Raw genomic sequence first — 25000 nt, forward strand, 5'->3', positions numbered from 1 at the left:
TTAAGACTCGGACATTAATAACACAGAATAGATGTCATGTCATTATGGTAGCTCTGATTTAAATAAATGCTCAGTAATGTTCAGTTTCTAGATGTTCTTACTGAATCTAAACCTCACCATATGTTGTCACTTGCCAGGACAGTGAAGTTGTCACCCTAAGGGTTCTAGAAGATCACTGAATCTCGAGATCAAAGCAGATCTCACACAAGTGAAATCAGAAAAGCGTTAGCCATTGCTAAGGTCTGTGACTCCACGGCACCACAGTGACAGCCATCATCTCGAAAACATTCAGAACTCTAAGGTCAGAGTTCATGACTCTGTGCTATTCGAGATGAAGACTAAAAGCAGGACTCATGGGAGAGCAGTAAGACAAACTCTGCTATCCCAGAGCAGCTTTGGTGCTCGTCTTAGAACTGCACAGAGTCACCTCCATCATCTTCACTCCTTTTGTAATAAAGACAGACAAGATCTTTGTGGATGGCACAGTCCACTGGCTCTGCAGTAAAGTAACAAACATTCAACAATAAGAACGTCATACCTACAATAAAGCATGGGGGGCAGTGTGATGAAGAGGGGGCTTTGCTGCTGCCTCAGTGTGTGAAGACTTGCCATTTTGAAAGAACCAGAATATTCTTTATAAGAATGGCCAGTCCTCTGTCCATGACCTGGAGCTAAGGTGTAGTTGGATGACACAGCAGGTCAATGCTCCACAACACAAAAAAGAAAACCAACAGCTGAATGGCTCAGAGGACACCGAGAGAATCAGAGCCTCGTCAAACTGCTAACTTGTCCTAACAGAAGTGCTGAAGTGAACAGTTTAGGCTCGAAAACTCTGAATGTATCTGAATGAAAGCAAAGACCAGTGGGCTATCACTCCTCAACAGTAACGTGACGTCTGATCTCAAATTATAAATCACAGAGTGTTTAGTTCTCATTACTGCTGCTAACGTTGCACCAGCCAAGCACTGAGACTCTGATCTGCAATGACACCTTCACATCGGTCACTGAGGTGTTGGATTAATAACTTTGTCACTGAATAAAGAAAGCAGTCATTTAAAAACTGTATTGTGTCTTTCCTCAGGTCTCCTTTTTCTATATTTCATTTCTCTAAAGGTCAGAGGCCATGCATTGTGTAAAATATGTAAAAACAGAAAATACCAGGAAGGGGGTAAATACTTTATCACATCACTCAAGACAGACACAGGTGGTGACGTATCTTCATTTTACTGAATACTGAAAGGACTTGAATGTGTTGCTTGTTACACAAATATAAAATTGTTTTATAGAAATCAGAACTGTGCATTTCTTCTCATATGTAAATGAAGTTTTATCATTTCATCAGTTATCTCTAACCAGCATGTGCAGTTCAGGGTCCGGGGGTCTATTTAGTCAGAACTGAGAAGAAGTCACAGACCAACACTGAGATTACAATAAGATGTCAGATTTCATGTCCTCCCAGTCCTGTATGTAGAGTATGTTGTCACTCACTACCTCTGTCACCTACATGACAAAGTGAGGTGACCGTCTGGACTCGGCTCAGACTAGCAGCTCTATGATTTACTGATGAAGTGATCCTTACGATTCCTGAAGACAGTGGCTCTGGCAGGTGACTGGAACTCTTGATAGCAGTTTAAGTACGAAGAGGAAATGCAGCGGACTCACAGATCCAGTAATTACGATCTTCACAGCTGTAGTTAAACACCAAGTTCTTCTGCAGATCTATCATCAAACACTTATCTTTGTTGTCATCACTGGCTCTGAAACACAAGAGGAGCTGTGAGGCCTTCTCCTGACCTGACTGACCTCGTAGCCTCACACACATCACCTGACTTCAGACATTAAACAGATGAAAGGCCACCAGGCTGTGCAGCACAGAGGATTGTAAGTCAGCAGTGTGGCTAATAAACTGAAATTCAATCCTCACTGGACACGGGCAGGCTGGGCCTGACTTAGCCATGGTGGGTGAATTAAACTAAATTATAAAGGACACTCATAATAGAAACCATACTGGACGATGACCCCCCCACACACACCCCGCCCTGAGTCTGGTCGTCATTGTTGAAGATTGTATCTCAGCTGACAAACTCTTCATTCGTATATTCTGATTCAAATGACACAACTCTACTTTTAAAGATATATATAAGGTACTGTATATTAGCACAAAGGTCTCTGAACATTAGCAGACACACTTTTGATGGTTTCTTAGATATCCCTACATAAAATTAGCAATGCTGGGTTCAAAAACCACTTGATCTTTGTAAAATGAATGAATACGTCAAAGCCTTCATTGTGATTTGTGTAACTTGACCGTTTTTCCGTGTTGATTGACGTGACTTTGAGGCTGACGTCTAGAAATGCTGCCATTGCTTCCTGCTTTCTGCCTGAATACACTTCTGCTAATCTGCAGTAGCCGTCCTCAGACACACGACTGACTAGTTCACTTTATCAGGCCTCTGATGATTCTGAAGACTTGGCCTTTTCTATTCTACTAAAGCCTCATGGTCTCGTTAGTCTTTATTACAGAGTGGCTTCTGCTCTTCTCTGAGCGGCCATCAGTGCTGCGGTGTCTCTTGTGACCCTTAACCATGCTGATGACCTCATTTAAGAGCTCATTAGACACTACGGCTCAACATCTGACCTAAACTAATACATACAAATACCATTTAACAATTTAACATCTGCTGACAATTCAGTTTATAAATGAAGACATCTGAACACATCACCTAAAAGAACCAGTGGTCCCTCCATTGTCTAAACCCACTTCATCCTGAACAGGCGCCCAAGGCAGGAACAATCCCTGAACAGGGAGCCAGTCCATCGCAGGCAGAGAGACACACACTGCAGGGCCAATTTAGCATCGCCAATCCACTGAATGTGTGTGTTTGTGGAGCACCAGGAGGAAACCACGCAGACATGGAGAGAACATGTGAACTCAACAGGGAGGACCGGGGTACCCTTGTCATCTTACAGCGGTGTGGCAGTGCTACCAGTGTGCCACCCAAAAGAAAGAACCAAACCTGCGTAACTATATCTATGAGACATGAGAGTGAAGCCTTCTGTTACTAGCAGATGAAACACCATCACTACACGTGACGACACATGCTGATGACAGCCCACCTGTGTCTGTTATCGTTCATCTGCTGTCACATTTCATGTGTTGTGTTGGACTCCTCGTCTCTTCTTGGTATTGAACTGTTCTCACTGCTCTATGGGATACGTGAATTGTGAAGAGTGCACATGATAATAACATGAACTAAAACTTGACAAGTCATCATATTGTACTTACACCATTAATAAGACATGAAGATGAATGGGGCAGCGTGATGAAGCTCTGCCCAAGTATATGGTGCCGGCTCATTTCAGAGTTTGGCTACCCTGTGCAAGTCTGGCTTTTGGGCAGATTTTGGGCTCTTTGCTGTCTGGATGGTGTGCAGCTCCCTCAGTTGGATACTGCAGGCAGGAGTAGAGTTGTATGGATGAGTGGACTCTTTATGACCAGCAACATCCCATAATCTGCCTATTATATGTCAGCTATCACACCCGCAGTAATCCACTTTGTGTCCATTCACACTCCTACCTCAGCCGCTTCGGCTCATCACTGTCCCTGTGGCACCCTGTGGCCTCGTGGCACCTCAGCCGGGTTTTAAGTTCAGAAATGACATTCTCACTTATTTACTTGTAGTTTGGTTTACTGCACTGCAGAGCGTTTGTCATTTGTAACATATTTCATTATTGTCTTCAGAGCTCTGAGAAACGACATTCATGACTACATGTGTGAGGCCAGCAGTCCTGGCAGGATTAGGGAAAGGAGTCGCTAAACGTGAAGTCAGCAGTCACCGGCCATATTTATGTGATATTTATACAAAAATGGTGTGTGATTCAATAATGTCAGAAAGGCACAAATTATTGTGATGTCCGTTCATCTGTTTTATGTTATCAAATAAGACAGCAGACAGTGTGTTTGTGTCACCTCTAATGACAGTAAAGTGTCACTGTAGGTGACCCCCTTTCTGCTCCTGCCTAATACGGTTTTGGAGCTCATTCAGTCAAAGTGAGACGTCTCGACTGAAAGGAGTCTTCTTACCTCTTGGATTTCACAGGTCCGGCGTCCATCCTGCTATATTTGTTTTCTTTACTGATGTTATATCGGCCAATCCAAAAATAATCTTGAGTGACAGCAGCATTCTTTTTTAAAAAGCCCTGATAAGAAAACATGAAATAAAGAAGTTGATGTACAGTTGAACTTGCATGTGTCTATTATATTGAATTGTCTTCTCTTACTCACAATCAATCAAACACATTTGACTTCCTTTTTAACTTTAATATAAACTGGCCTGAGTCTCACTTATAAATGTAACAAACAGATAAAACGCTCAGTGTGTCACCTGCTTTTATAATAAACTGAGCTATTGTGTCACTTCTTATGTCACATGAGCAGATGGCAGTGATGCCCAACACTAATAATGTGTCAGTGTGCTAACAGAGATACTGGATACTAAATACGACATCCCTGGGGGAAATCTCATAAAAAACCCCAGCGCCCCAATAGAAATCAACCAATGATAGAATCTGCAGACATTTGTACTGATTTGGGTGTTAACAGGGGCCTATCACCTCAGAAGGGCAGTTCAGTGGCATTCTGGGTTTTATTTGGAGCGATGCAATGGTCACCTGGTGATTTAAATGAAATATTAATGAGCAAAACTTAAATTGATTTATCTACTAATTGACTAACTCATCACCTGTGACCCTTTTGTCCATTACGTATCTCTCAAATATCCAACCAGAAATGCATGTAAATGTAATGTAGAAATGGCAACTCTAAGAGCTCCTGGAGCCATGAAAGAAGAAACAGCAATCTAGGATTCACAGCATGTCTGATGGTGTCAGTTGTAGCGAATGAACAAAGACGCAGAGAGTCCTCTGAGAGAATCTTTACTTTCTCACACAGTCAGCACTAAACAAAGAGTCTCTGAGACTTTGATTACAATGGCAGTCGCTCTGAGCCTTTGAAATGTGTTGACAGACTCTCCAGATCTATTGGAGGAATCTGCTAAAGAAAGACATTCCTGCTGTAATAACATACTGAGCTGACTCCACTTCAGATTAGATCTTCTGGGATTGTTCTTGAGATGCACTTTCAAAGAGTTTTATTTTTAATGCTCTTGTCCTGACAGTTTAACTTACAGTATACAGTTTGAAGACAGACATTTTAAATCCACCTGCGTAAATGACATACCAGCACGTCAGAACTTTCTATATTCACTAGTCGTCCACCGCTTGTCTTGCACCAATCACGGCTCTTATTCCAGGTCATTCAATGGAAATGAAGTAACACTTGGAACTGAAGGGGACCCAACCCGGTTTACAAACAGAGCAAGTGTTATCTGTGGAAAGTGACACAAAAGAGCAAATGAAAAATGAGGGATTAGATGAGCAAGGAGCTCACAGTCTACTAACCCTGAAGCAGAGCACTCACCGGGAGACGTGTTTGTAGCATCGCAGTAGAATTCCTTCAGAAAACTGAACACTTTGGACACTTCATCAAGTTTCTGATTCAGAGTTTCATACTGAGACTGCAGGGTATCTTGTTTTTCTTGCAGATTACTGTAGTTTGCGAAAAATTCAGACTTTAGCATATCTTGACTTTTCTTTACTTCAGTGAAATTATCGACAAATTCAGACTTTAGCATATCTTGACTTTTCTGTACTTCGGTGAAGTTTGCGACAAATTCAGACTTTAGTATATCTTGACTTTTCTGTACTTCGGTGAAGTTTGCGACAAATTCAGACTTTAGCATATCTTGACTTTTCTGTAGTACAGTGAAGTTTGCGACAAATTCAGACTTTAGCATATCTTGACTTTTCTGTACTTCGGTGAAGTTTGTGACAAATTCAGACTTTAGCATATCTTGACTTTTCTGTACTTCGGTGAAGTTTGCGACAAATTCAGACTTTAGCATATCTTGACTTTTCTGTACTTCAGTGAAGTTTGCGACAAATTCAGACTTTAGCATATCTTGACTTTTTGTGTAAGTTTTGCGACAATTCAGACTTTAGTATCTTGACTTTTCTGTACTTCGGTGAAGTTTGCGACAAATTCAGACTTTAGCATATCTTGACTTTTGTACAGTGAAGTTTGCGACAAATTCAGACTTTAGCATATCTTGACTTTTCTGTACTTCGGTGAAGTTTGTGACAAATTCAGACTTTAGCATATCTTGACTTTCTGTACTTCGGTGAAGTTTGCGACAAATTCAGACTTTAGCATATCTTGACTTTTCTGTACTTCGGTGAAGTTTGCGACAAATTCAGACTTTAGCATATCTTGACTTTTCTTTACTTCGGTGAAGTCTGCGACAAATTCAGACTTTAGCATATCTTGACTTTTGTGTACTTCGGTGAAGTTTGCGACAAATTCAGACTTTAGCATATCTTGACTTTTCTGTACTTCGGTGAAGTTTGCGACAAATTCAGACTTACATATCTTGACTTTTCCTTACTTCAGTGAAGTTTGCGACAAATTCAGACTTTAGCATTTTGTCTTTTTGTACTTCGGTGAAGTTTGCGACAAATTCAGACTTTAGCATATCTTGACTTCTTTTACTTCGGTGAAGTTTGCGACAAATTCAGACTTTAGTATATCTTGACTGTCTGTACTTCGGTGAAGTTTGTCAAATCAGACTTTAGCTATATCTTGACTTTTCCTTACTTCGGTGAAGTTTGCGACAAATTCAGACTTTAGCATATCTTGACTTTTCTTACTTCAGTGAAGTTTGCGACAAATTCAGACTTTAGCATATCTTGACTTTTTGTACTTCGGTGAAGTTTGCGACAAATTCAGACTTTAGCATATCTTGACTTTTCTGTACTTCGGTGAAGTTTGCGACAAATTCAGACTTTAGTATCTTGACTTTTCTGTACTTCGGTGAAGTTTGTGACAAATTCAGACTTTAGCATATCTTGACTTTTCCTTACTTCGGTGAAGTTTGCGACAAATTCAGACTTTAGCATATCTTGACTTTTCTGTAGTACAGTGAAGTTTGCGACAAATTCAGACACTTTAGCATATCTTGACTTTTCTGTACTTCGGTGAAGTTTGCGACAAATTCAGACTTTAGCATATCTTGACTTTTCTTACTTCGGTGAAGTTTGCGACAAATTCAGACTTTAGCATATCTTGACTTTTCTGTAGTACGTGAAGTTTGCGACAAATTCAGACTTTAGCATATCTTGACTTTTCTGTACTTCGGTGAAGTTTGCACAAATTCAGACTTTAGCATATCTTGACTTTTCTGTACTTCGGTGAAGTTTGACAAATTCAGACTTTAGCATATCTTGACTTTTCTGTACTTCGGTGAAGTTTGCGACAAATTCAGACTTTAGCATATCTTGACTTTTCTGTACTTCGGTGAAGTTTGCGACAAATTCAGACATTAGCATATCTTGACTTTTCTTTACTTCGGTGAAGTTTGCGACAAATTCAGACTTTAGCATATCTTGACTTTTGTACTTCGGTGAAGTTTGCGACAAATTCAGACTTTAGCATATCTTGACTTTTCTGTACTTCGGTGAAGTTTGCGACAAATTCAGACTTTAGCATATCTTGACTTTTCCTTACTTCGTGAAGTTTGCGACAAATTCAGACTTTAGCATATCTTGACTTTTTTGTACTTCGGTGAAGTTTGCGACAAATTCAGACTTTAGCATATCTTGACTTTTCTGTACTTCGGTGAAGTTTGCGACAAATTCAGACTTTAGCATATCTTGACTTTTCTGTACTTCAGTGAAGTTTGCGACAAATTCAGACTTTAGCATATCTTGACTTTTCTGTAGTACAGTGAAGTTTGCGACAAATTCACACTTTAGCATATCTTGACTTTTCTGTACTTCTGTGAAGTTTGCGACAAATTCAGACTTTAGCATATCTTGACTTTTCCTTACTTCGGTGAAGTTTGCGACAAATTCAGACTTTAGCATATCTTGACTTTTCTGTACTTCAGTGAAGTTTGCGACAAATTCAGACTTTAGCATATCTTGACTTTTCTTTACTTCAGTGAAGATTGCGACATATGACTGCAGGTTAGCTTGAGCCTCCAATACTGCACTGTAGTTACTGGTCAAGATTTAAATTGCATTTCTTAACTCTTCCAAGTCTTGCTCCTTGTGATTTAATTTTATGAAATCTGAGGAAAAAAATTATATCATACAATCAGTAATATAAAATAATATATCTTTTAGACTTGAGTTAAGAGTTCTCTCAGTTCTGCAGTGATAAAGAATCCCTTGCCATGTGTTCTGCTCATTTTACTCCATCACAGTTTGTAATAACAGATGAAGATTGTGTTTTACTAGTTTTCAGTGTGTAGCAGCAGCTCTGTTTTTCAGCTTTTATTTTATTCAATGTAAAGGGAGTATGAGCAAGCTGAGATAGACTTTAATTTTAATTTGTTATTTGTATCAAGTCTCCACATCCGAGGCCCTCACCTGACCTCAAACAGTCCACATGACCCCCTAGTAGGTCGTAACCCAGAATGGCACAGTACCAAGTGAAAGACAACAACTGGTTTTGAAAGTCAAACTGTAAAAACAAAATAATAAAGTGTGTCACGCATGTGCGTCCTTAGGTCACCTTCTGGTCTCATCTCAGGTAAGCCTATCATTTTCATTTTTTTTATTTCAAGTAAATAGGGTGACCCGATTGGCACCCCAACATTTAGTCTGAGTCCTGTCCTTCCTTAGTCCGATGACAAACAGCATAGTCAGAAGGATTTTGTGCCTTACGATGTTAGAAATTGGCCAACCTAGCAGAATTAGTCCAACAACTGGCTGACCAGTTAAACCAGTTACAAATTCACCACAAGCAGACCTGGCAGAAGCCAAAGTACGACTTGAGCTGCAGGAGACCAACACTTTGGACAAGGACAGGGACCGTCCCAACTGAAGTCCTAATGTGTCCTCTGGATGATGTTGAGTTGTACCTGCTGACTTCTGAGGACACTGCTGCCCACCATGAATGGGCACATCTACTCAATGCCTTCCTAACATGGACAGAGAAACAGGAAGAAAATGAAAGGATGACAGCACAAGGTTAACAAATGCCAAAGTTTTAGCCCTTGGCTTCACAGTGATAGGCTCTAGAGCAGCGGTTCTTAAACTGGGGTCCGCGGTCCCCAGAAGCGGTTTCGGTGGGACCGTGAGAAATGATTGCATATTTATACTATTTATATTTTTATAATTATTAACCTTTACCATCCAGGGGAAGTAAGTGACTGAGCTCCGTCGTTACCCCCACCACCTAGACCCGACCACTAATCCACTGCTCCGTTATTCGCTGCCACCACATTGTTTTCCCACCGTTACCGATCGGCACAAACCAGCCCTTATTATTTTTATCATAATCAAAAATTATCGATTCTTTCGTAGAATCAAAACACTCGAACAGTTTTAGTATATTTTAGAAGTAAATAAGAGCGCTAAAGGTGATACAGATAATCAACAAACAACATGTTTTATTTTTTTTGTGTTTTTAAGTGGTGAAATTGCCCGCTCAACGCAAATGAAGTAGAAGTGTTCATAATGAGACAATTCACAATAAAATGATTACTTTTAATCTAACGCACTTAAGTCCCGTTTGTTTTCTGAGTTATGCAAAGAAAGCAATTCAGAATTTGAAACACTCTTGATGCACTCACACATAAGGTGGCTTTCCAACGGGAAAGTTTTAAAGAGAGTTTTCATACTACGTGAAGAAATTCAGCACTTTTTGCAAGATGCCAAACCAGACATGCATGCAAAATTCTCTGATGTCCGTTTTCTTATATCCCTGTCATTTTTGGTCGACATATTTGAATCTGTGAATTCTATCAACCTGGCGCTGCAAGGAAAAGATATCACAGTGCTCCATTGTCACAAAAAACTGACAGCTTTCAAAATGAAGCTCAAACTATGGCATAGAAAGTTAGAGAATAAGAACTTTGCCCCATTTCCACAGCTGAACACATATATTGATGAAAATGAGCTTAACGTCGATGACGATATCCTTGAGGTGATGAAACAGCATGTATCAATTCTTAGCAAAGACATTTCTCACTATTTTCCTGACCTAGGAAAATTTTAAAAATACCAATAACCCGTTTGTACTCTCCATTAGTGACCTGCCTTCGGAGGACATTTTAACTCAAGTGCAGTTTATTGATTTGATAAATGATGGGGGTGCAAAACATGTTTTCCGTGAAATGTGTTGTAGTGATTTTTGGATTGAAATGGCACAGTCCTATCCTGATGTTACAAAGATGGCTCTAAGAGTGCTGATTCCATTCACAACCACCTAGGAGTGCGAGACGGCTTTTTCCACACTACTTGCTATAAAAACAAAATCTCGAAACAGATTAGATGCGACAAATGATATGAGAGTTGCACTGGCAAAACAAAGCCAAACATAGAAGAACTGGTTAAGGCAAAGCAGATGCATCCATCCCATTAAAATTTTAGCTTAAATTTAATAACTAAGATGTACGTAATATTTTAGAACATTAGAACACTCTAGACAAGAACAGGCCATTCAGCCCAACAAAGCTCGCCAGTACTATCCACTTATTTCTTCCAAGAAAACATCAAGTCGAGTTTTGAAAGTCCCTAATGTCTTACTGTCTACCACACTACTTGGTCGCTTATTCCAAGTGTCTATCGTTCTCTGTGTAAAGAAAAACTTCCTAATGTTTGTGCGAAATTTACCCATAAGAAGTTTCCAACTGTGTCCTTGTGTTCTTGATGAACTCATTTTAAAATAACAGTCTCGATCCACTGAACCAATTCCCTTCATAATTTTAAACACTTCAATCATGTCACCTCTTAATCTTCTTTTGCTTAAACTGTAAAGGCTCAGCTCTTTTAATCTTTCCTCATAACTCATCCTCTGTAGCCCTGAATCAGCCCAGTCGCTCTTCTCTGGACTTTTCCTAGCGCTGCTATGTCCTTTTTGTAGCCTGGAGACCAAAACTGCACACAGTACTCAAGATGAGGCCTGACCAATGTGTGTTATAAAGCTTGAGCAGAACCTCCTGTGACTTGTAATCCACACATCAAGGCGCTATATAACCGGACATTCTGTTAGCCTTCTTAATGGCTTCTGAACACTGTCGGGAAGTCGATAGCTTAGAGTCCACTACGACTCCTAAATCCTTCTCATAAGGTGGACTCTCGATTTTCCGACTGTCCATTGTGTATTCAAACCCCACATTTTACTTCCAATGTGTAATTCTTTACATTTACTGACATTAAATTTCATCTGCCACAAATCTACCCAAGTCTGTCTGCTATCCAAGTCCTTCTGTGATGATATAATGGATTCCAAATTATCTGCTAATCCACCTATCTTGGTATCATCTGCCAACTTAACCAGCTTGTTACTTATATTCCTATCTAAATCATTTATATATATTAAAAATAGCAGCGGCCCTAGCACTGACCCCTGTGGAACACCAACCCCAATTTTCTTGAAATAATATTGATTTTTTAATTTTTAATAAAAGGTCCGCAAGCCATCGAACAATTTTTAAAGGGACCGCCTCCTCTCTGACCTCTGGGTGATAAGAGAGATACAAGTGTTAGCAATCGCACCCCCTGGTGTCTCAGAGTGTTAGCGCTTACCTCAGACGAGCCCAGAAGGTGACCCCCAAACACACACATGTGACAAGTGCAATGCAGTAAGAAAGAAGTCAATAAATAGTCCATAAAAAGGCAGTGCAATTGTGGAGGTTAAAAACAGACAGTCAATACTTTAAAGTCCCTCTTTGAATGATTCAAGGCATCAGGTTAGTCCTCCTCGACAACATAAGCACACCTCTCTCAGCCCCCCATCAACTGATTCTTCTCCCACCTGCCCTCTCCATCTTCGGCCGAGACACACCTAGCCAGCCCCCCGTCATCACATATACTGTATTGTGTTACCTGGACCTCTGGAGGGACAATCCCAGTCCCCGATCTTACACTAAAGTTCAGCAGGGAGACCCCTCACAGCACCAGTGCCTTGGCTCCACTGCAGTGGTCCGACCTCCCTGCCTCCCCACCTCCTCTGTACTTTCTTGCACTGCTGATCTTTACTTGAAGTTCACTCTCCTTATCCTCCAACCTCCTCCAGTACTGCTCAGCCTTTCTTTTTAAATATCGGTGGGCACAGTGCTTAATTAAGTGCCCCAGAGTGCCATCAAGGCAATCAGCCAGACCAGGCGCGTCTGCATATGAATGTAGGATTCAGTGACCACCTCATTAACAGGCGCTCCACCACACTATGACACACTGAGCTAACCAAACTGTTTTTGTTTTTTATTAATTTGCACCACCGTGGTCCTCACCTCGTGACAATCTGGGTAACATTTATCTTCAGGTTGTCACTCCGATGCTGAGAGTTGCTAAGACGTTGTTAGCGCACACCACTAGCTGATTACATAAGTGCATCCAGCGGCTCTTACTGACTGGAGAGAAGTCGTCAGTCTTGAATGAGCTCAGGGCATGCCAAGGCTACAGGGCCGATGTAATATGAAGGGGGAAATGAAGAAGAACGACTGAATCCTTATGTTCCTTTAATTATTATGGAAATAATAAGGAGTCAGAGAGAGTAGAGAAGATGAAGTATGAGGAGTTTTACTGAGAAGATAAAGAACTTTAAAGTTACTGAGCAAAGTCTCCATTATGACAAGTCTGGGGTCCTACAATGTACTACGACGACTACTTCTAGTATTGTGTGAGAGGAAGATAAGAGCAGACAGCTCCACATGAAGCAAAATCAACACTGGAGTCTCTCAGGGGTCTCTCCTTGGACCCTTATTACTTCATCTGATTGATTCTGGTATAAAAATGGAGGGACAGCTGACACTGAGGGGGCAGTAAAAATAAAAAGACCTGCACAACCTTCAGAACTGGGAGAACACTTGGAACATGCAGTTTAATGTAGAAAAGTGCAAAGTGCTACACGTGGGCCAAAGGAATATCAGATAGATAGATAGATAGATAGATAGATAGATAGATAGATAGATAGATAGATAGATAGATAGATAGATAGATAGATAGATAGATAGATAGATAGATAGATACATGTGAAAGGCACTATATAACAGATAGATAGATAGATAGATAGATAGATAGATAGATAGATAGATAGATAGATAGATAGATAGATAGATGTGAAAGGCACTATATAACAGATAGATAGATAGATAGATAGATAGATAGATAGATAGATAGATAGATAATAGATAGATAGATAGATAGATGTGAAAGGCACTATATAACAGATAGATAGATAGATAGATAGATAGATAGATAGATAGATAGATAGATAGATAGATAGATAGATAGATAGATAGATAGATAGATGTGAAAGGCACTATATAACAGATAGATAGATAGATAGATAGATAGATAGATAGATAGATAGATAGATAGATAGATAGATAGATAGATAGATAGATAGATAGATAGATAGATAGATAGATAGATAGATAGATGTGAAAGGCACTATATAACAGATAGATAGATAGATAGATAGATAGATAGATAGATAGATAGATAGAATAGATAGATAGATAGATAGATAGATAGATAGATGTGAAAGGCACTATATAACAGATAGATAGATAGATAGATAGATAGATAGATAGATAGATAGATAGATAGATAGATAGATAGATAGATAGATAGATAGATAGATAGATAGATAGATAGATAGATAGATAGATACTTTTTTAATCCCAATGAGAAATTCACATTCTCCAGCAGCAGCATACTGATACAATAAATAATATTAAATTAAAGAATGATAATAATGCAGGTGAAAAACAGACAATAACTATGTATAATGTTAAATGTTAACGTTTACCCCCCCCGGGTGGAATTGAAGAGTCGCATAGTTTCCTCAATCTGTCAGTGGAGCAGGGACAGTGACAGCAGTCTGTCGCTGAAGCTGCTCCACTGTCTGGAGATGATACTATTTAGTGGATGCAGTGGATTCTCCATAATTGATAGGAGCCTGTTGAGTGCCCTATATGAATACAAGATGGGAGACAGTGAGCTACAGGAAGAGACCTCTGAATAGGATTTAGGGGTTTATGGTGACAACATTTTCAGCGACTAACCAATGTGCAGCAGCAGTTATAATGACAAATAACCGTTAAAGTCAATGGAAAGTATGCTAAACTATATAATACACTAGTAAGACCTCATCTGGAGTACTGTGTGCAGTTCTGGTCACCACAGTACAAGAAAGACATAGCAGCACTTGAAGCTGTGCAGAGGAGAGCAGCCAGGTGCATCATGGGACTGAAGAACATGTCAGACTGTGGCAGACTCTGTGAATTAGACCTGTTTAGTATCGAGCAGAGGACATCATGTGGGGACCTCATCTGGGTGTGTAAAATCCTCAAAGGCATTAATAAAGTAGAGCCAGCAGAATTCTCTCAGCTTAAGAGTGAATCACAAACTCGAGGACATCGAGGGAAATTAAGAGGAAGTGCCTTTGAAAATGAAGCCAGGAATTTCTTCATTACACAGAGTTGTGGGACTCGGAAATAAACTACTGAGAAATGAAATTGGAGAAGAAACCTCAACAACCTTAAAGAAGAATCACGAGGAGATGTTGGGACAGCTTAGTTATTAGCTAAACAAACGGGCCTGATGGACTGAAGGGTCTCCTCTCGTTTGTCACATTTCTTATGTTTCTGTTCCTGCAGTTTCTCTTCATTGTCATTAGTGACGTCTATTGAGATGACAGTAGAGTATTGTGTGTAACGCTTATTGTTATTATTGTTTCTTCATAACAGTAAATGATCATTTAGGGTACATTACATGATAAATACATAAAACGAGACAACAAATGCACTCGTGTTTTTATTTTTATATTTATAATTATTTTTACACTTCTATAAATGTTAATTTACCCTTCTTCACAAATAAAGTATAATCAATTCTAAAAGCACTCGCATGTGAACTAATGTTAAATATCCTGAGATTTCTTATACAATGTGATGATGCCACAGTGTAACGCAGGACCACAGCATAGTAAACCCAGTAGGTCTCATAGAAGAGTAGTCTCTTGTAGATATTAAATTGGGATTATCTCACAGCAGTAATACAGCATTGGAGCAGCTACCTACTGTAAGTGCCCTGAAGATGGGAGGGGCTGGATGTCTGATTGACAAGTGACCTGTCACACAGAGACGCAGGCTCTGCATTGCACAAGTTTCACTAAGGTCTGCACTTCATCCATCAAGCCTGGGAAGACTGAAGAAGGCAGAGGACCAAATAAACTGCAGTCCCAGACAGAAGAATAGGATGTTATTTGGTTGATCGCTGGGAGAGAGCATGTTGGTATGAAGGACCATCAGGGATCCTGGCTATGCTACACGATGGGGATGGCTTCACACTTTATACACATGTCGTAAATGTATGAAGGATGGTCCTAGGGTGTGTGTGAGAACTGTTAATATTTGAATCTGATGACTGTATATAGTGAGGAACTGACCTGTCTGTACTAATCTGTCTTCTGCATCTCCTGGAGTTCAAATGAAATACTACCATGCGGACACATGTGGACACTGGCCAAGATCGGGGAAAGAAAAAAAACATGGTCACATCATGACTACAACCGCATGAAAGTATGATCATGAATATAATGTTACATTAGTGCAACAATGTTTTTTCCGAAATGTACAATACAGGTCATAAAATGAATTATTCCAAATGTCATATATACCAAAGTATCTCTTTTTATGTCAGTGTGGCTTTGACATGATGGATCAGAAGGCACATACTAATTCAGCGTGAGCAGGAACACTCAAGAATTAAACTGAATAAAAAAATTCACATCCACAGTCATCGTCAGTCACGCACACCACTCATATCCACATCTACAGTTTTCCAAGTCTCGTTCAAGCACAAGAACTGACACGGTTTTCAAATAAAGACGGGGGGTAACAAAACAGTGTTGTGTTGTGTGAAAGCTTGAATGTGAGTGAGACAATAAAACTGAAAAACAAAACACTTTGACAAGTACTATAAATTGACAGACGCAAATCAAATGTATGTTTTTATTGTATGATATAAACGATAAGAGCAGCTCACTACTCAAAATGGTAAATTTGGGAAGCAGCTGATATCAAAACCGCGCCCTCTTGATTGGAAGGCAGCAGTTCTTAGCATTGCACCACACAAGCTGTCATATCAGCCGCCTACCGTAACCTGCTTTCTTTCTTCTTCAGTTAAATTCTTGAATAAAAGTGCACTTGTTTTGTTATATTTGTACCTTTTGTGAAAATGTTTATTTCATACTAGGGGGCTCCGCCCCCTGCTCGCTTCGCTCGCTAACCCCTGGTGTTGGGAAATTACAAAGAGCGTGATGTATGAATGAGATATAGCATAGTGTGAAGGTGTAGATGACGCAGATAGGAAGCAAACAACAAAGTGTTTGGCACAGTGTAAAGGTGTATTGGAAAATTTCTTTGTAAACAACATTAGAAGTAAAGATGGTGTCTTGTCCTTGACGTGAACATCGAAGTTGTGAGAAGGCCACATAAAGTTGTCCATGTGCAAAAATGGGCTCAGATAGGTAGATGCCAACCTTGTCCATGGTTTGTTGTTGTGATTTGTTGATGGTCATGGCAAAGGCAGGTTTAATGGGGAATTGTTTCTATTTAAGTGTAAAAGGTAATTCCAGGTCAGAACTTGTAAGGTCAATTATAGGAATTAGAACAGTATTGTTAGCATGTGATCCTGTAAGAACTGTTGCTTGAATAACATTGTGTGTCATGGTGTAGACGACTAAACGTGTGCCATTGCATAAACCCTGTTTAGTGTTTAAGGTTTCTTAATAGCATGATTATTGTTCCGTTTTTAAGGCTAAGACTGTGTTGTGGTAATCCGGCCGGGTTAATAGTGTTCAAATATTCTAACGGGAAATTAAGATGGTCATTGTGGTCATCAGAGTGAACTTTGTCAGAGCTTAGAAAGAGCCGTGCCACTCCAGGAAGTAATGAAATGACCTGGTTATTAATGTGATCAACATTAATATTTTTTGGACATAATATAGTTTGCTGTGTTAAAAGGGGTATTTGGTCTAATGAGACCGCTGTTCCAAATATCTCCGTAAGTAAGTCGTCGCAGATAAAGGATTGAGGAATTGTAATAATATCTGGGTGAAGTACATCTGTATTGGTGAGTGTACCATCTCCCAGTTGTAATAACCAATTGTTATATTCGGGATCTGGACATCGCATGTTTTGTACCAACTGTATCTTTTGAAAGCAATGCCAATTGTCTGCGTAACATTTTTTGTTCCGCGGTTTTAGAAGCGCGTTGTAGGCGCCGACGTTTATTTATTTTTTTGATGCGGTTCGTGTTTGTGGTCCCGTTACTCAAGCCGTCTTGTTCTGTACCCGTGATCGTGAATTCATGACTTGTTTGATCTTTATCGTTAGGAATATGGATAAGTGATAAGGAGGATCGCACTCACTGTTAATATGCGGACTGTTCGTTTCTTCGTATTATCACCAATCAGGTGTCGCGCCTGTATATGTATTGTAGTCTGGTCTCATGTTGTTTATGTATGACGTCGTCGGCGTATTTTAAGGTGGACTGAACAATAGCTGAGCGTATTGCATGTGGAGCAATAGTTAAGCACTGTCTAAAATCTCCTCGTAATTCCAATAATATTCCAAAGGGAATATTATTATTCATCAACGTTTGTAGAAGTTTATCAATGGTGTTGAGTAAGTGACTGGATGCCATTGTACATTCATCTATAATTAATAGTGTGGCAAGACGGATGTCACGTGCATTGTTACTGTTCATTTTCATAGTGGATACCGATGTTTCTGTGATTGGGATCAGTATTTTGAATAAGAAGTGACATGCGTTTTTGGAGTCGAGACATTTTTTCTTCCGTGGTTTCAGAAGCGCGTTGTAGGTGCCGACGTGTATTTTTTTTTTTCATGTGGGTTCGTGTTTGTGGTCCCGTTACTCGAGCCGTATCCTTCTGTAGATATTCAGGATATGAATGTAAAGGAGGCAGTGTAATTTGACCCTTTTGACAACAACGTGTAAATTCATTACTTGTATTGCCAGTTGTTTCTTCAGGGAAGTTAAGTGAATGACAATGATTGCAAATGACATCCATTAATCCAAATGAATTTTCATGAATAGTGGACTCATTATTGAACGCGTTGTCAGCTAACTGGCGCAATCGTTTAGCAGGTATCTGTCGTTGATGTCCTTGACGTGTATCTTTTGCTTGTGCCGTTTGAGAGGCGCGTCGTTGTATGTGCAGGATTTGGGACGTGCTATTCTGGAGCTGTAATCGATTTGCCTGTGCTGTGTGAGAAGCCCGTTGCAGTTTACGGCGTTCATTGTTTGTATTGAGCCTTGCCCGTTTTTGTATGTTTAATATGGAGCCTTTTCTGTGGTTGAACGGTTAATAGTGCATCAGTGTAATGAGATCGATCTATGCTGCATAATTTGAACGTGTTCAGATGACGTATGTTTAATACGGACGGTTCGTTCAGTAATGGGGCTTTGTGTCTCAATTCTTATTTATGTTAGTGTGGTCGTGGGTCTGAATCCTCCTTTTTGTGTATGTTTCGTGTGCTATGTCCGTAGTCTGTCCCATTTCATGTGCAATGGGTTTGTGTGTTGCTATCGCGTCTGACTTCTTTTTTTTTGTGTGCAAGGGGCGCGTTGCCTCATTTTTTTTATCTCTGTTAGTGGAGGGGGTGTTTGTGTGTCGTGGGTCTCAATCCTCTTCTTTGTGTGCGTACCGTTTCATGTGCTATGTGGCGCTTGCGTCTGACTCCTTTCTTTTTGGTGTTCTAGGGGCGCGTCGCCTCATTTCTTATTTCAGTTACTGGAGGGGGGCTTTGTGTGTCGTGGGTCTCAATCCTCTTCTTGTGTGTGTTCCGTTTTGTGTGTCATGGGCTTCGTGTGGCGCCGGCGTCTGACTCCTTTTTTTCTGTGTGCTATGGGCGCGGCGCCTCATTTCTTATTTTACGTTGCTTTCCATCCGGTTTCCGTTGCTTGGGGGGGGGGGGGGGGGGGGGGGGGGTTTGCGGGGGCGCCTGCGCAGTACGTCTTTTGCGTCCACGGCCCATGGCCGGATGTCCCTGCGTCCATCCGGTTTACCATTCTCGTTTAGTAATATGGATTTGTATTTCAGGCTTCACACCTTATACATTTCATGTCTACATTTTGTCAGTTATTACTAAAACATGAATAATGTTTCTGTGTTAACAACGTTTTAACACAGATTGTTGATGACACTGAACACACATGAAATGCATGTATTCTAAATGACGATGCACTTTATTGCCCTATAAAGCTCCTGCACTTCACTCCAAGATAAACACTGAACACCAACAAACTTCTTTGTGAATTGAACTGCAGCGGTGGGCGGGGGGGATGTGATACCAGGCTGCTTGCTGCTTATCGACACATTTACAGGACAAAAGACGCCGATGGAGAGGTGAGAAGGGATTTAAGGTGGGCCGGATTTACACTTTCCACATAAGCTCTGGTAATTCTAGTGTTAACACACCCATTATGGGGGGCTTAACTGCTGTTTATTAGGTGTGTCAGCCTCTACATCTTAGTATTTATAAGAACATCTTTAACATGAGAGGGGTTTTAAATATTAGCTGGTCAGACGCACTTGCTGTATAACTAGTTTATGAAGGGTTATGCTTTGATACAAATGTAGAAATAGTAAAATATCTTCTGTCATTAAAGTCATTCCCAGGTTAATTTTGATTTTCGGTGTCAGAGGATCACCTTCCAGGTTTATCAGAGGTAAACGATACCACTGCAGGGCAGGAGTGGGCACAGTCACTAACATTATTGTCTGTCTGTCACCCACTGCAGTGAGAAGAAGACCCCCGAGGGTAAATGATAATGCCCCTAATGGCCAGAGGACTATATAAGAGTGGACACCCCAGAGAATAGCGACTCATATCAGATCTGAACTACGAGCAGCACGGAGCTCCCAAAGACGACCCACAATACTGAGCTGATTTTTATTATGGAAGTCGAGAAAACTTCTCTTTGTTTTACTTAAATTATCTTTATATGTCATTGAATGTTTTTTGAGCTTAAAATTATTTACAATTGCATTAACAGGGGTGACCTAACTGGCACCACAACACTTGCGTTACGTTTGGGGTGTCCTTCCAATCGTTAATATATAGCAAAATGCAGCTACCCCCTTCTCGAACCGCCACCTTATCGTGGTGGAGGGGTTTGCGTGTCCCAATGATCCTTGGAGCTCTGTTGTCCGGGGCTTTATGCCCCTGTTTGGGCCACCCAAGGCAAACTGGTCCTAGGTGAGGGATGAGACAAAGTGCGGTTCAACAAAACCTCCTATGATGAATAAAAAATTTGGAAGGCGTTTTCCCTCGCCCGGACGCATGTCACCGGGGCCCCCCTCTGGAGCCAGGCCTGGAGGTGGGGCTCGATGGAGAGCACCTGGTGGTCGGGCTTACACCCATGGGGCTCAGCCTGGCACAGCCCAAAGAGGCAACATGGGTCCCCCTTCCCATGGGCTCACCACCTATGAGAGGGGTCAAGGAGGTCGGGTGCAGTGTGAGTTGGGTGGTGGCCGAAGGCGGGGACCTTGGCGGTCTGATCCTCGGCTACAGAAGCTGGCTCTTGGGACATGGAATGTCACCTCTCTGAAGGGGAAGGAGCCTGAGCTAGTGCGCGAAGTTGAGAGGTTCCGGCTAGATATAGTCGGGCTCACCTCGACGCACAGCTTGGACTCTGGAACCAATCTCCTTGAGAAGGGCTGGACTCTGTACCACTCTGGAGTTGCCCCCGGTCAGAGGCGCCAAGCGGGTGTGGGTATACTTATTGCCCCCCAACTTGGAGCCTGTACATTGGGGTTTACCCCGGTAGACGAGAGGGTAGCATCCCTCCGCCTTCGGGTGGGGAGACGGGTCGTAACTGTTGTTTGTGCTTATGCACTGAACAGCAGTTCGGAGTACCCACCCTTTTTGGAGTCCCTGGAGAGGGTGCTAGAGGGCATACCTTCTGGGGACTCCCTCGTACTGCTGGGAGACTTCAATGCTCACGTGGGCAATGACAGTGAGAACCTGGAAGGGCGTGATTGGGAGGAATGGGCCCCCCCCGATCTGAACCCGAGTGGTGTTTTGTTATTGGACTTCTGAGCTCGTCACGGATTGTCCATAACGAATACCATGTTCAAGCATAGGGGGTGTTCATATGTGCACTTGGCACCAGGACACCCTAGGCCTCAGTTCGATTGATCGACTTTGTGGTCGTGTCGTTGGACTTGCAGTCACATGTCTTGGACACTCAGGTGAAGAGAGGGGCGGAGCTGTCAACTGATCACCACCTGGTGGTGAGTTGGCTTCGATGGTGGGGGAGGATGCCAGTCAGGCCTGGTAGGCCCCAAACGTGTTGTGAGGGTCTGCTGGGAACGTCTGGCAGAGCCCCCTGTCAGAAGTAGCTTCAAACTCCCACCTCCGGCAGAACTTCAACCATGTCCCGAGGGAGGTGGGGGACATTGAGTCCGAATGGGCCATGTTCCGTGCCTCTATTGTTGAGGTGGCTGACCGGAGCTGTGGCTGTAAGGTGGTCGGTGCCTGTTGTGGCGGCAATCCCCGAACCCGTTGATGGACACCGGCGGTGAGGGATGCTGTCAAGCCGAAGAAGGAGTCCTACCGGTCCCTTTTGTCCTGTGGGACTGCGGACGCAGCTAATATTGTGGGTACCAACAGGCCAAGCGGAATGCGGCTTTTGGTGGTTGCTGAGGCAAAAACTTGGGCATGGGAGGAGTTTGGGGAGGCCATGGAGAACGACTTTCGGACGGCTTCGAGAGATTCTGGTCCACCATCCGACGTCTCAGGAGGGGGGAAGCAGTGCAGTGTCAACATTGTGTATGGTGGGGATGGTGCGCTGCTGACCTCGACTCGGGACGTTGTGGGTCAGTGGGGGGGAGTACTTCGAAGACCTCCTCAATCCCACTAACATGCCTTCCATTGAGGAAGCAGAGCCTGGGGGACTCGGAGGTGGGCTCCCCCATCACTGGGACTGAGGTCACCAAGGTGGTCAAAAATCTCCTTGGTGGCAGGCCCCGGGGGTGGATGAGATACGCCCGGAGTTCCCTCAAGGCTCTGGATGTTGTAGGACTGTCTTGGTTGACACATCTCTGCAACATCGCATGGACATCAGGGGACAGTGCCTCTGGATTGGCAGACCGGGGGTGGTAGTCCCCCTCTTTAAGAAAGGGGACCGGAGGGTGTGTTTCAACTACAGAGGGATCACAACTCCTCAGCCTCCCTGGAAAAGTCTATTCGGGGGGGTCCTGGAGAGGAGGGTCCGTCGGATAGTCGAACCTCGGATTCAGGAGGAACAGTGTGGTTTTCGTCCTGGTCGCGGAACAGTGGACCAGCTCTACACACTTAGCAGAGTCCTGGAGGGTGCATGGGAGTTTGCCCAACCAGTCTACATGTGTTTAGTGGACTTGGAAAAGGCGTTCGACCATGTCCCTCGGGGAATCCTGTGGGGGGTGCTCCGGGAGTATGGGGTACCGGACCCCCTGATAAGGGCTGTTTGGTCCCTGTACAATCAGTGTCAGAGCTTGGTCCGCATTGCCAGCAGTAAGTCGAACCCGTTTCCAGTGAGAGTTGGACTCCGCCAGGGCTGCCCTTTGTCACCGATTCTGTTCATAACTTTCATGGACAGAATTTCTATGCGCAGCCAGGGCGTTGAGGGGGTCCGGTTTGGTGGGCTCAGGATTGGGTCACTTCTTTTTGCAGATGATGTTGTCCTGTTTGCTTCATCAGGCCGTGATCTTCAGCTCTCTCTGGATCGGTTCACAGCTGATTGTGAAGTGGCTGGGATGGGAATCAGCACCTCCAAATTCCGAGACCATGGTCCTCAGCTGGGAAAGGGTGGAGTGCCCTCTCAGGGTTGGGAGCGAGATCCTGCCTCAAGTGGAGGAGTTCAAGTATCTCGGGGTCTTGTTCACGAGTGAGGGAAGAATGGAGCGTGAGATCGACAGGCGGATCGGTGCGGCATCCGCAGTAATGCGGGCGCTACATCGGTCTGTCGTGGTGAAAAAGGAGCTGAGCCGTAAGGCAAAGCTCTCAATTTACCAGTCGATCTATGTTCCTACCCTCACCTATGGAAATGAGTTTCCTCCTGTTGTGATGTGAGATTTTACATATAACTTGATGAATATTTTGTACTGTATATCTAGAGAAAAGCCAAGCAAAATGACACCTTTTTATTGGCTAACTAGAAAGATTACATAATGCAAGCTTTCGAGGCAACTCAGGCCCCTTCTTCAGGCAAGATGTAATCTTGTAATGTTTGATTACATCTTGCCTGAAGAAGGGGCCTGAGTTGCCTCGAAAGCTTGCATATTGTAATCTTTCTAGTTAGCCAATAAAAGGTGTCATTTTGCTTGGCTTTTCTCTACATTCATAATGGCTAACACGGTACAGCACCCTAGTACTGTATATCTTTATTTGTAATTTAGAAAAGCAGTGTAATTTAGTGTTTAACCCCCCCCCCCCCTTTAGGAATGGGTCTGTTTGAATTTTACGACAGGATTTGGGGGATGTGTGTTTTAAACCAGTTTGGCAAGTGTTTCTTTGCTAAAGTCATTTCCACCCCCACAAGTAGGCTAAGGTGTACTTTATCATATGGTTTGGTGGCAGGTGTTAAGATGTTCTATTTCCCCCATTGGTCTGAAGTATGGCTGTTTGGAATTGGCTTGGTTCAGAAGCCTTTAAGTACCGTGATGTCCTATTGGCTCTCGGGATTGGACAGAACATCTATAAATGTATGTGTTTAACCTCAGTATCTCTCTCTTACCAACCAACATATGATGAAGAAGTATCTCTCTTGCTAACCTGAAGAGAACACAATGAACAGCACAGCTCAGCAGCCATTTTGAACAGGACATGTGGCTGAAAGCTGAGCACCAATGATGCCCTTAACTAGAGACATTTAAGTAACCAGAAGTCTGTGTGCACCTGAACTACATATCATCATTTAATCAGGTTGTATGGTTGCCAATATTCAAATGTACTTTGCATTTTGTTATTATTTATGAATATTATCAATAATACTAATACATTATTTAAACTGTAACTTAACTTCTGCTTGTCTTTTACTATTTCTAATTGCCTGAGGTTATAGATATAGAAGGGAAGGTGGGGATAAGTTATATACAATAATACCTTATAAACAGTGGTAAGTCTGTGAGATTAGGCATTCTAAGGCTACATATTAATAATACAATAGGGGAAAGTAGAGCAATATATATATTACTCTACCAAGACAAAACACCTCCGCAGGGTGTCTGGGCTCTCCTTAAAGATAGGGTGAGGAGCTCAGAGTAGAGCCACTGCTCCTCCGCATCGAGAGGAGTCAGATGAGGTGGCTTGGGCATCTGATCAGGATGCCTCCTGGATGCCTCCCTGGTGTTCTGGGCACGTCTAACTGGGAGGAGGCCCTGGGGAAGACCCAGGACATGCTGGATAGACTATGTCTCTCGGCTGGCCTGGGAACGCCTTGGGATTCTCCCAAAAGAGCTAGAAGAAGTGGTCGGGGAGAGGGAAGTCTAGGCATCTCTGCTCAAGCTACTGGCACCGCGACCCGACCTTGGATAAGTGGAAGAGGATGGATGGATGGATGGATGGATGGATGGATGGATGGATGGATGGATGGATGGATGGATGGATGGATAATGTAGCTACACATATTTATTTATTAATTTATAGTTTTAGTCCTGTGGACCCACTGAACAGCACATTTTCAAAATGTCTCTATGTCAGCGCACTCTGCTTTGCACCTCCAGCCTCAGACCCCTAATGACATCACATCTGACGTGAGCAGCCAGAGAGAGACCTGCCACTGGAGGTCTGCAGCAAGACCTTTCTGCTTGACACCCCAAGGTTATTGTCAGGAACTGTGCGGAGCTTCAAGCCTT

At 42.4% G+C, this 25000-nt stretch overlaps 3 protein-coding genes across 5 annotated transcripts in view; 1 reads left to right on the plus strand and 2 right to left on the minus strand.

The window, feature by feature from the left end:
• The window catches only part of LOC114641385 (B-cell differentiation antigen CD72-like), a 228270-nt gene extending 222246 nt beyond the window's left edge, over positions 1-6024 (minus strand). The window contains exon 1 of the mRNA XM_051925984.1: positions 5480-6024. Within this exon, the coding sequence (XP_051781944.1) occupies positions 5480-6017 (538 nt within the window). The 5' untranslated portion in view covers positions 6018-6024. The remainder of the gene's footprint in view (positions 1-5479) is intronic.
• The window catches only part of LOC114641392 (C-type lectin domain family 5 member A-like), a 1576682-nt gene that overhangs the window by 1498678 nt on the left and 53004 nt on the right, over positions 1-25000 (plus strand). The window lies entirely within an intron of this gene.
• Positions 1-25000, minus strand: part of LOC127527373 (lectin BRA-2-like) — a 404208-nt gene that overhangs the window by 222246 nt on the left and 156962 nt on the right. The window lies entirely within an intron of this gene.

This window comes from Erpetoichthys calabaricus, chromosome 4, assembly GCF_900747795.2.
Source record: "Erpetoichthys calabaricus chromosome 4, fErpCal1.3, whole genome shotgun sequence".
Taxonomy (NCBI): domain Eukaryota; kingdom Metazoa; phylum Chordata; class Cladistia; order Polypteriformes; family Polypteridae; genus Erpetoichthys; species Erpetoichthys calabaricus.